The sequence below is a fragment of the Enhydra lutris genome, unplaced genomic scaffold (assembly GCF_002288905.1).
Source record: "Enhydra lutris kenyoni isolate GAN:26980312 unplaced genomic scaffold, ASM228890v2 scaffoldscaffold12, whole genome shotgun sequence".
NCBI classification, from domain to species: domain Eukaryota; kingdom Metazoa; phylum Chordata; class Mammalia; order Carnivora; family Mustelidae; genus Enhydra; species Enhydra lutris.
Window position 1 is genome coordinate 76,127,490 of NW_019154096.1, and position 12,226 is coordinate 76,139,715.

At 45.9% G+C, this 12,226-nt stretch overlaps 1 protein-coding gene across 2 annotated transcripts in view; it reads left to right on the forward strand.

Annotated features, from left to right (window-relative positions):
- LOC111145075 (dedicator of cytokinesis 1) overlaps positions 1-12,226 on the forward strand; it is a 506,031-nt gene that overhangs the window by 435,502 nt on the left and 58,303 nt on the right. For both annotated transcript variants that reach the window (XM_022499695.1, XM_022499696.1), the window contains exons 34-35: positions 6,791-6,876; positions 7,062-7,218. In XM_022499695.1, the coding sequence (XP_022355403.1) occupies positions 6,791-6,876; positions 7,062-7,218 (243 nt within the window). The remainder of the gene's footprint in view (positions 1-6,790; positions 6,877-7,061; positions 7,219-12,226) is intronic.

Genomic DNA, 12,226 nt, shown 5'->3' on the forward strand with positions numbered 1-12,226 from the left:
CCATCCCTGGAGCTTCCAGGTTGGGGCTGGCTGGCTGCTGTGTCACTAATCCGCCACCAATCCAATTACCTAACCTTATTAGTCACATCAACAAGGGCTTAAATTGGCTTCACTTTTAGAGCAGATGCACAAACCTAATGAAGTGCGGGAAGACATTAGGGTTTTTCGTTTTTACAGAACATACGTGTTTTGAACCTGTTTTGTCGCTTTGTTTTTTTTTTTTTTTAAGTGTGCTGTGTCTTTCTGAGTGGGTCTTGTTAACGTGCTGTCCTCAGTGAGGTGTACATTCTGTCTGGGGGGTAGTGTGCTCTTCCCGCTGGAGTGGACAGTGAACCCTCTGGACGCAGAAGAAGGACCTGCCGTTTTACTTAAGATAAGACTGAATCAGGCCATTATTGGAATTTCCAAAGCCTGAGTTCCAGATGCACTTTTCTCCAGTTCCCCCCGGAGCTGCAGCTCCTGTGTTCTTCTGCTGCAGTGGAGGGACTTGCATTAGAATGTTCTTACACATACATTTCCCCAAAAGTCTACTTCTTTCCTCTACTTCTGCAAGAAAGAGCATGACTCTTCATCCAAAAGAGACGTGTCCCTGTCGTTGTCCCTGGTCCTGGGTCCAGCCACTGGATGGGTTCACCTGGCTGTGGGATGGGGAGGCATGGAGTTACCTTTCAGGTGCTTTGTCCTCCTGCTGGTCTGGGACACGCTTTCCAAGGCCTCGGGCGGTGCCTTTGGTCCCCTTGATACTGTTTGTGCTGGGCAGATCCTCACAGGTGCTGAAGAAGCCCTGCAGAGGCCAGCTCACAGCAGTTCCTGGCTCTTCCGGCCCTTCCTAAGAATCTTTTATGCTGTGGATGCCACATCCATTCTCCTCCATTGTCCCCCTCTACTGCTCCTCCTCTGCCCATTAGTCCTGGAGGACGCATTTTCTGGTCTCTCTCCTTGCCACTTGCCCCCTTCTCAAGTTATCCCGACAGTGAGTTCCCTCTCCCCAGTGCCCACCCGCCCCCAGGCTGACCCCAGTCCTGGAGTTGACTTTTTTCAAAGAAAAGCTCCAACATGGGATACTTCAGGATCTGCTCCGCTAGCGTGTCGAGGTCTGGAGGCACCGGCATCTTTGGGCCCCTTACATCATCCTTGTGCACCCGCTGGACCACATTACTGTGAGACCAACCTTCACGGGGCCTGAAACTGACCTCTCCCTTGGGTCACCAACATCCCCCTTCAAGACCAGTAATGCTCCAAGTCTCAGCCTCACTGGATTTTGCTTCATAAAAAAAAAAAAAACACAAAAACATACTTTTAAGTTCCCTCCTGGCACCTTTTTAAAGAATTCCATTTGTTATGTCTTTGGGAAAAACAGAACTAACAGCTGAGAATTGTGGCCAGTGACCGTCCAGGCTATATACCGTTAATAAAAATGGAATGGAAAAGTCCCTACAGCAAAATCATATTTTCAATCATGGAGCTATTTTCTGTCATCTTTGTGAGGGTCAGTAAAATGCTCCACAACTTCCAGAATTCCTCTTTCATTGTAACACTATTAGAACATGAGTAATCTTGGCATCTTCGATGTTTTTGAGGTGCTGTTTCAATAATCTCTTTCTACGGCCCTTGCTGGGAACTCTTGAGTGACCCAAGAGGATGTGGCAGCTTCTGCCACTTGGTGGGAGAGCAGGATAGTTTGCACTAGCCTGTGGATGTGATTTTGGTGGTGATTTTATCCTGCTTATTCTTTAATTCTTTGGGATTTTGTTGGTGGGTTTATTTTCGCTTTTGATTTCAAAATACTACTTGATTTTATTGTTTTGGACCCTGAAAGGGAACGTAACAGCACAAGAACTAGGCTTTTATTTCACTGAATCCCAGACCTAAGTGTCTTTGAGAGATCATGGAAATGAAAGCCCTTGAGTTTAAGAGTTCTGATTATCTTGAATTCTGTTCTTACAAGCCCTCGAGCAGAGAGATGCCCACACTTCTGTATGTCTTTTAGCCAAATCAAACAGGACGCACTCTAAGAGCATGTTCCTGGAGTCCAGGGTCGTTGAATACCGCCCAAAAGCCACTTGTCAGTGTGTGTATGTGGTGTGGACATGGGGAGTGGCTCTACCTGTCTGAGCCATTTCCAGCCAACCAGGCAGTGGACAGTTCCCCAGCCTTGGGGCTCTTGGGCTCTAGGCAGAAGCTTCAAGGTCAGTGAATAGCCTTCTTGTTGGACTTGGAAGGATGTGGGGATTTTAGAATGTGAGATATGGAGTGCGGGAGATTAACTGTGTAATTAAGTTTACAGAGCGGTTAAGCAAGAGGAATGCAATATACATAAAAATATTCTTGTGTCTGAGCACAGGGATTAAAGGCTGTGACAGGCTGGGGGGACTCAGTGGCTTCTAAGATGTCACATGAACACAGAGCCCTGAGAGTGTGGGCGTGCCAGGCTGCTCCGTGCCCAGCATGCTGGCTCCTTTGTCCCTCGGTCCTGCTCTCCCCGCTGGTACGATTCAGTGATGTTCTCCTGCCCGCCCCTCCTGCGACACTAATGAGAAGGGACATGGCTCTCCAGTCCTAATGGATTGGCCCGGTTCCTTCTGGAAGGTCAGAAATTGAGAATCTGATTCCTTGGAGCTCTCTGAGACCAGGGCATGCTCGCGAGTCATAACCCTCCCTGCGGCACCTGTGAGCACGTTTTCTTGAACAACAGGAGAAGGCAGAGCAGCGTTGGACGAAGAGCACTTTCACTAAAGCGTATTTGTATGAAAGTCAAGAAGCACTTTTGCGAATGCATGTAGAAGACCCTGTGCCTAGATTTTAGATTTCACCCCGTTCTTGATAACCTGAGCACTTATCGATGTGGTGAACCATTTGTGCAAACCTCCCATCTGGGTCCATCCGGCTCCCGTCCTTGCTCTGACATAAGCTCCAATCTCTTTTACAAACGTGTTCCTGGATGCCTGGAAAATGCAGGCCTGGTTCTAAGCATTTCTAAGTGCATTAGACCGGGAACGGTCAGTCTGGCTCCCAAGAAAAATGAAACATTCTAAACCAGATAGACTTGGTTTTTGGATTATCCACTACTGAGCTCTTTCACCCCATGATCCCTCCAGTCAGAGCCAGTAACCTGCGGATAACTGTAGCACTGAGCGTCGAAAGCAGTCATCACTTTCAAAGTTGATTGAATGAACAATGCTGTCGATACCCCTGTGAGCGTAGCCCCTGCTCTGCCACATTTGGCTTTGCAACAGCCTTCCGAAAAGCCCTCCACTTACGCGTGGACTCTGTTCCATATTCTTGGAAGGCCACTGGTATCAGATGCTTAGGGATGCTCTGGTCGGTATTTTAAGTTGGACACCTGTGGACATTTTTGTAGTGTTACTGGTGATTCTGAAAAGAGAAGAAGTGTAATGATTTTGCTTATCTCATGAGTGAGCCTCTGCCACCTTTTTTTTTTTTAAAGATTTTATTTATTTATCTGACAGAGAGAGATCACAAGTAGGCAGAGAGGCAGGCAGAGAGAGAGGAGGAAGCAGGCTCCCTGCCGAGCAGAGAGCCCGATGCGGGGCTCGATCCCAGGACCCTGAGATCATGACCTGAGCCGAAGGCAGCGGCTTAACCCACTGAGCCACCCAGGCGCCCCCCTCTGCCACCTTTTAAGCAACGCAGTAAACCCTTGCTAATTTTAACCTAACCGTCGAGAACCCTGCTGCACGTTAGCAGACAGTGTGCGTTTATGAGTCCTATAATCAACAAACTTTTTAATAAAACCAGCTCTGCTCAATCAGCAAGTGGACTTTCTCTCGTTTATTTGTGGACAGGATCGTTGAGTTCTGATGATGATCACAGTTTGCAGCACACTAACAAATTGATTCTGGTATATTCTGTAAAAAACAATGCAGACCCTGGAATGAGAGGCTGGCTGCAGATCCTCGGGTATTGAATCCTTGCTGATAAACAGAATAGGGTTGCCAGGTGTTTGTGCAAATTACTTGGTTTAGAGGTTAGTAAAATTAGAATCAGCTGTGTTCTTCTGTTTACTTATCATTCATCCGCTCATTTTAGGAAACATTAAATTCATCAGTCAAAATTTGATAAGCAGCACACTTAAAGAGCTGGTGTTTCCTTATTGCCCTTGTTTGTGACAGCTACGTTTACGTGGAAGCAGAGAAGACGTGTCATTTCCATAAAGTAGACTCCAAGTTCAAATACACCCATTTAACTAGGGATGAACAGTGGAAATGCCTGCATGTGTTGGTCCACGTTAGGAGAAAGCTCGTTTTCCTGCATTCTCTGTGCCTTCCTCATGTTATGCTCATTAAACACGTGCGGCATGCAGTCGTGTATTTTAATGAAGTTGAGTCTTATTTTGTACCTCAATTATTTGTCTTGAAGAACCAGCATTCTCCAAAATCTCTGTGGTGTCCCATCACCGTCCCCTCAGGGAAATGGGACTGGCCTGAAGCATCAGTGTTTGGGCTAATGGCAGCTGATCTGCCTCATAGTTGATTGCCAAAAGGCCCACCTTTTGCAGAATTCTTGACTGAAAAGAGCAGCGTACTAGTGGGTTAGTATCAAAAAGGTTCTTATTTTACAGGAGAGTCGTTATCATGAGGCTTCAGGTAAAGACAATAAAACAAGCTTTTTTCTTCTTCACTAGAGCTGCCTTTTTATCTATGTTCCTAAAATCCCTGAACCTTTCAGGCCAAACAGAATCAAACAGAGGGTGTTTATTTGGGGAGGAGACAACAGGGAAGATCAAGGAGAGAACTGCAGGATATGCACCGAGGTCTGGGTTCCGTGATGCGGTGGAGTCCTTGATGTCAAGCGGGAATCAATACACCTCAAGTCCCGTTTAAGCCTCCACTTCATCTGCACTGTGATAAAATTGTGGCTGCAGGCAGCAAGTCCCGATCAAGGTCAGGCAGCTCTGTGCCTATGTGAGGCTCCTCCCTGGGTCTCCCCGGACTCCTTGACTTCTGCCTCACAGGGGCCACAGTCAGCTGCCCCCCACTGTGGCAACAGCACCCCGAGTGCCCAGTGCGGACCAGATGCCTGCAGCCCCGGTTGCCAGCCATCATCAGATGAGTGTGTCCAGCCCTTGGCTTGCGTGGCCAAGAGCCCAGGCTGTGTCTTAGCAACCTGCTGGACTGTGCCCCTGCTGACCTGTGAAGCCCTCCCCAGCTCCAATGCAGCACTGATCCCCCAAGGGTCCTTGTGCACATCGCACCTTCATGCCATTAAAGCAACACCACAGACTGTTCTAGGAGAGACCCAGAGAGATGGAAGTTCTTTCTGTCACACAGCTTAAATAACTATAGGATCCTAGTAACCGTGGGTGACTTGGGGATTCTTCCCTGGGAAAGCATTGCCTGAGCATGTATTTTAAGGGGATCCTAGGGGCTCGTAGGTGGCTCAGTGGGTTAAGCGTCTCTCTTCAGCTCAGGTCATGATCCTAGGGTCCTGGGACTGAGCCCCATGTTGGGCTCCCTGCTTGGCAGGGAGTCTGCTTCTCCCTTTTCCTTGGCCCTTCCCCACGTCCCCCCTGCTCGTGCATGCTCTCTCTTCAATAAACACCTAAAATCCTTTTTTAAAAATTTTTATTCATTTTTTAAAATTTCTTTTCAGTGTTCCAGAATTCATTGTTTATGCACCATACCCAGTGCTCCGTGTAATACGTGCCCTCCACAATACCCACCTAAAATCTTTAAAAAATAAAATAAGGGGCTTCTAGAGACCCCTGTCTACATACAGAGTGTTCTTGCTTTCTGAATCCTGAATTTAGCTGTTTCCCTCAGTTCCTCCTAAACTTGCCTTCTTTCAGTTTGGTGTGGATTTTCCCACTCTGTGGGAACTAACTTTCTCACAGGCTTCCTTACTCCCTGACCCAAGTCAGTGGGTAATTTCGGGGCCCCTGCAACATGGAGATCAACTGTGGAGAATCCCATAGGAGTGGGCCCTGAATTCTGCCAAGGATAGGGGACTGGGCAGCAAGGATGGGCTCAGATCTGTCATTAGTGAGGTAGTTACTTCCGGCCTGGTCAGCCCAAGGTTCATGACCACTGTGAAAACAGCCTGGAGATTTGTACCTCTCCAGAATTTAGAGTTTTCCCAAAAACTCCAAGAGACAGAGTTTGAGTCCAAGAGACAGTTCTGGGGATCCTTGCCCACGGCTGTGCTCTGGAATTCTGATCAGCAGCTTTGGGGTGTTCAAGGAGAAGGCCTGCAGATGGACCTTCTTGAGACTTCTGCTGGTCTTTTAGGGACATTGTCCCTCCTGTGTTTTGTGACTTTTTTTTTTTTTTTTTAAACCAAAGTGAGCTGTTTCACTAGATCCATCAAGGAATGGCAGTGAAGTGGCCTCTTGGATGTTTTGCGATTGCAGAGAACTCTTTGCTGGCAAGTGAAATGCCATCTGTTCCTTTCCAGGAACCACCGAGCTATTTTCGATGTTACTTGTTCGTGGAGATGAAGTTTGAGACTCTGTTTCCTATTGCTCCTTGGTTGTTTTTCCCGTGGTTCCTTCGTCTGTCTTTCTCTAGTTCTTGCTCCTGCTATCAGAATATACACGTTTATTAACTCAGTTAACCAGGGGAGGAAATGAAAGAGTCCCCCCATGGCAGGGGATCGTCAGACATCTCCAGGGCTCCAGGATGGCAACTCTTCGGTGACGTCAGGCTTCAAAGGCTTAGGGCAACAAACTGTCTGATGACGACCTCTCACCGATTCACGTCCTACTGATGCTCGGTTTTAAAATGAAATATCCGCCATGCTGATTATTTACACTTCCTGTGTTTAATTATAGTTTGAAAATGAGATCATCACCAAGCTGGATCATGAAGTGGAAGGAGGCCGAGGAGATGAACAGTACAAAGTGTTATTTGATAAAATGTAAGTGTTGATTAACAGTAGGATTTATGTCAGAATAGAGACAGAGAGACTGTAATTAGACTACAATGAACTTTGTAGCCCAGAAATAATTAAAATGTGTTAATAATGGAAAATATTTTAAATTGCCCTTCAGTCAACTTTCTTTTCTGAGCGTGATTAACAAGGTGTGCATAATTATTTTTCAGCCTCTTGGAGCACTGCAGGAAGCACAAATACCTTGCCAAAACAGGAGAAACTTTCGTCAAACTCGTTGTGCGCCTGATGGAAAGACTTCTGGATTACAGAACCATCATGCATGATGAGAACAAAGAAAATCGCATGAGCTGCACTGTCAACGTGCTGGTGAGTGAAATGCGAGTTAATTAAATTTCCGGTCTTCACAGGGAGCCAGAAACTGGACCAGAAAGTTCAAAGGCCTCATGGCAGCTGGCCTTGGAGCCTTTTGAGGGGGAACGCAGCCTTTTTCGCTCATTTCCTCGTCTGCTGTGGGGAAGGGTGAATGAAGTCGAGTCCTGCTGCTCCACTGTAAACAAGTCTGCAGAATCATCACCCCTGGGGGTTTCCAGCTGGTTCTTCCTGGGGCTGAGAATGATCAGCCAAACTGTTTTGTTGCCAGGTAGCACCCTCGTTGATGACAGGTGTTTAGTGCTTCGTCATTAGGAGATTGCAAACATGTCCTGTTGTGGGTTGAGTGGTGGCCCCCAAGAGATGGGTCCAGCTCCCAATCCTCAGAACCTGTGACCGTACTTGGGCCAAAAGCCTCCTTACAGATGTGATTTAGTTAAGGGTCACAAGATGAAATTGTCCTGAATTATTGTCCAGTTGGGACCCTAAATCCAATAACAAGCATCCTTATAAGAGACAGGAAAGGAGAAGCACAGAAGACCACGGGAAGGTACAGGCAGAGACTGCAGTGATATAATCACCAGCCAAGGGGCACTTGGAGTCCCCAAAAGCGAGGAGTGGCTGGGTGGGATTCTTGCCTGGAGCCGTTAGAGGGAGTGTGGCCCTGGTGATGCCTGGATTTCCAACTCTGGCCTCCAGAACTGTGAGAGAATATATATCCTTTTAAGCCACCAGGATTATGATGATTTGCTACAGCAGCCTCGAGGAACTAGCTCATGGCCTCTTGGAGAGCGGGGGCTCGGGTAAACGTGGCTGCTGCCATCCACAGTCCTCTTGCACACCTGCTATCACTGTGACATGGCCAGGTCCTATGGACACCCCCTTCCCGGCTTAGCCGTGGTGCAGAGCTCGGGGCAGTGCACTTCCAGGAAGCTTGATGACAAGCTCAGCCGCAGGGAGTGGTTGGCCAGCCTCGTTGCTGTCACTGTCGAGAACCACGTGACTCCTATATCTCCCTTCAGAGCTCTCTGCCCCTCTCTGCGTCATCCTCCTCTGTCACTCCCAGAAGGAGCCAGAAAAGCAGACTCTTGGCCCTGAGAGGGTTTGCTTCCATTGCCCCTGCCTGTCCCAAGGCAAGAATGTGAGAAAGCACTATTCCTGCTTCGGGCTGCCTACTTCACTTCTCAGGAGCTTGTGTATCACCATCTGGTCGTTAGATGACACGTGGATGTTCTGCCTTCACTTCGTACCTGCCCCCCCTCCACTGGAATGCACTTGTAGGCACTTTGAGGTCATGGAAGTGGACTTTTGTGCCAAGAAGAATATGACCCATTCTTCATTCTTTAGAAAACCACCAGAGATGTGATAGGTTTAAAAACATATTTTCACCTTCCATCCAGTTTATTGTCAGTACTGAATTTGTACTTCGTGTGAGAAACTGGAAACTGAAGGCTCATGGGCCACCTCAGCCCCTGCCTTCTGTGGATAGGCAGCCTGTTCTGACTAACGGTAAATACCTTCTGTAGCAAGTTTTCTTTTCCCTAAACATCCAAATGTGGAGGACTTCTGGTTCCCGGTTTAAAGGGAGCTTGGACTCTTCACCATAAGAAAAAAGCTGAAAAAACAAAAATCAACAAGTCTTCTTAGATCCGTCTTCTCAGATCTGCAGGGAAAACTGCTGCCCCCCAGACTGGAGAGGCAAGAGAATCCAGTGAATGACAGCTCAGTGGAACAGAAACCACCCCTAGGGCCAGGACTAGTTTAGATGCCTCTTACCTGGTGCACTGTGTCCGCTGGCAACCTGAAATTACAAGGCATACTAAAGGCAGAAAACACAGTTTGAAAAGATAGAGCAAGCGTCAGAGCTAGGCTTGGATATGGCCCAAGTTTTGGAATTTTCAACCTGGGAATTTAAAAGAACTATGATTAGTATGGGAAGAGCTCTAGTGGAAAAAGTGGACCTTATGCAAAAATGTTGAAGTAATATAAGCAAAAAGATGGAAACTCTAAGAAAGAACCGAAAAGAAATGCTAGAAATCCAAAGCACTGTAATGGAATGAAGAATGTCTTTGGTCTCTTTTTTTTTTGAAAGACCTTATTTATTTATTTATTTGATAGAGAGGGAGAGACAGCGAGAGAGGGAATACAAACGGGGGAGTGGGAGAGGGAGAAACAGGCCTCCCACCGAGAAGGGAGCCCGACACGGGGCTCGATCCCAGGACCCTCGGATCATGACCTGAGCTGAAGGCAGAATGCTTAATGACTGAGCCACCCAGGTGCCCCTTTCTTTGGTCTCATTAGTAGACTGGCCAGAGCCAAGGAAGGAATCAGTGAGCTTGAAAGATCTAAATAAATGCGTGGATGTCATAAGGGTCTTAAGCAACTGTGAGTATCACTGGCTTCTGGCTTCTGTCCCTGAGGTCTGGCCTACTGCTAAGTTTGCTTTTATAGTCACCTGGAGGCTAATTGGGTGAGGGCCCCAGTCTTTTGCTCAGGAATGCCCTGACCCTTGCTTCATTGTCTTCCTGCATTCTAACAGCTGTTCAGAGAAATTTGCTTTTATGATGACAAAATGATTAACATGAAATAGATATCAATATTTTCCTGTTGGAGAGAAATGGAAACCTTTTAAAAATAATTTCCTACTATGGACATACTTTTCTAGTGCTCCCTAGGATTTTTAAGGGGATCTAAGAAGCTGATTTGTGTCCAGAGGGAAGAATTATTAATACGTTTCTTCACTTTCCAACTTTGATGATTGAGAATACTTTTTTTTTTTTTTTTTAATTTTAAGCAAGATCTCTCATGCTCACCAGGATGTGAAACCTAGTGGAGATGTACTCTGAATGTGGCCTTTTATCATCAGAACCCAGGGGCAGAAAATCAGCTCTCGAAATGCCACCTGCAGTCACGGTTTCTGATGTTAACCTGTGTTCCTCTGCCATACGGAGCCTCAGGCAGTACCTACCTGTTGCTGCAGTCAGCACTAGCCAGGCTCTAACCAAGAAGCACACCTGACATCATTAACCTCTCTGAACTTGGAACACCCTGAATCGTTCGAGGAAGAGTCAGGTGTTCTATTCTTAGCCTTTTCCTGGGGATCATAAGACAGGTCCCAACCTATCACAAGGCCTTCCCAGGTTTTTACAGGCCAATGTTCTGTCTCTTAATAGTCACTACCCAGCTCATGTTTAGTCACATAAGTAAAAACATAAATATATTTTTATCTCCTTGTCCATTTTCACCTTTTCTCTTGGTACTTTCCTTATGAAACAAATTATGAATATGTATATCCATCTCTAGATGAAAATAGATGTCTAAGCATACATTAGTGATATATAAAATGCACTCTGTTTATTACTAACCTGGAAATCCTAAAGTTAAAAAATAGAATAAAAAAATAATAAATAGAATCAAGAACATAGGATTTATTGATGCCCTTTAAGCCCATTGCCAAATTTCCTTTAGAACCAGTGCTCTTGTTTTTTTTTTTAATGGAATCAATGGAACATTCTAAGTTGTGTGAGTTCATTAATGTGTTACTGTTCTTTGCATTTAAAAAAAAATTTTTTTTTAACTCTGTGCAGGGACCAGAGTCCGCTACACATACCCATCCCTGAAGCACATCTCTATTACACTAGATCAGGGTTGCTCCTGGACAGAATGTGCATTTGTAATGAAGTAGAGTTTTGTTGTTCCCTTATAGTTGTGCAGTCTTTCATGACTGGTTGGTAATTTTGTTGTGTGTCACCACTATTCTACACAGTCATCAAGACAGCCCTCTCTCAGACATGATAGACTCCTTGTTATTTTTTACATGTAAGTTACTTTTTTCATGGCCCCTTTAGAAAGCTAATTAAGCTGGCTCTCACGAGGATTCTAAAAATCTCAGTATTTGTTGTCATCATGAAGGAACACAGAACTGGAGTATAAAGCAAATGTGTAAGTTCTGGAAGATGGGTGTGTCGTGGTGCATTAGCACTGAGGGTCTAGTCCTGAAAGGGTTGCAGAGATCCACAGAGATCCACAGAGCTGGAACCTCGCCCAGACCCAGCACCAGTGCAGAAGGGACCTGAGAAGTGGGAATGATGGGGAGGAGGGAGCGGGTGCTGCCTGCAGGGCCCAGAAGTGGAGCGCCGGAGCAATGTGACCTTTTACGTAAGAAACCCACAGTTTTATATAGAAACTGGGGTTTGAGATGTGCGTCCTTCAGTTGTAGAGAGGTTTTGAAGTCCTAGGAAGGGAACAGAACTAAGCACAGGCAGGAAATAGAAGACATTTCCATATCCGTGAGAGAGGAATAAAGGTCACCTGATATGCCCATTGTGAAATTGTAAAGGAGAATGATCAAAAGCTTGGGGAAAGATTAAAAATACCAGTGCAAAATAGGATAGTATAAAATCATAGCTTGTAAATACTGGTGAGTTAGAGCTGGAAGTGAAGGGCTCATCCTCTCCCTTTGATGCGGATTCTCTTTGTTACGTCCCTCTGAGTTGTCGGCTGAAAATATCCTCATTACTGAGCCATAGCATATGAACCAGAGGACATTGAAATCTCAGATGCAGCAAAATAGGAAAATCTTGGAGAATTTTTCTAAAGGTGCCCCCTCTTACTTTCTATATTTATTTATCACTTCTTTTCAGAGAGATCAATTTCAGAAGCAGGGTCTTTTTTTTGCTCATGAAATCAAACAACTTATTCCATCTTACGGGATAATTGGAGCCTTTTAAATGGTGATATGGACTATGATCTTGGGGCCTAATCCTAGAGTCCTCACATTGTATTCAGGTGCTAAATTTCACACTGAAAGTGGCTGTGATGGTGCTTGCCCTCCCTTGGGCCTGGTTTGGTGAGTGTTCTGCACCTTTTTGGGGCCCCAAATCTTTTTTTTTTTTTTTTTTTTTTTTGTCTTTTTTTTTTTTTTACAGAGAGAGGGAGAGATCACAAGTAGGCAGAGAGGCAGGCAGAGAGAGAGGGGGAAGCAAGCTCCCTGCTGAGCAGAGAG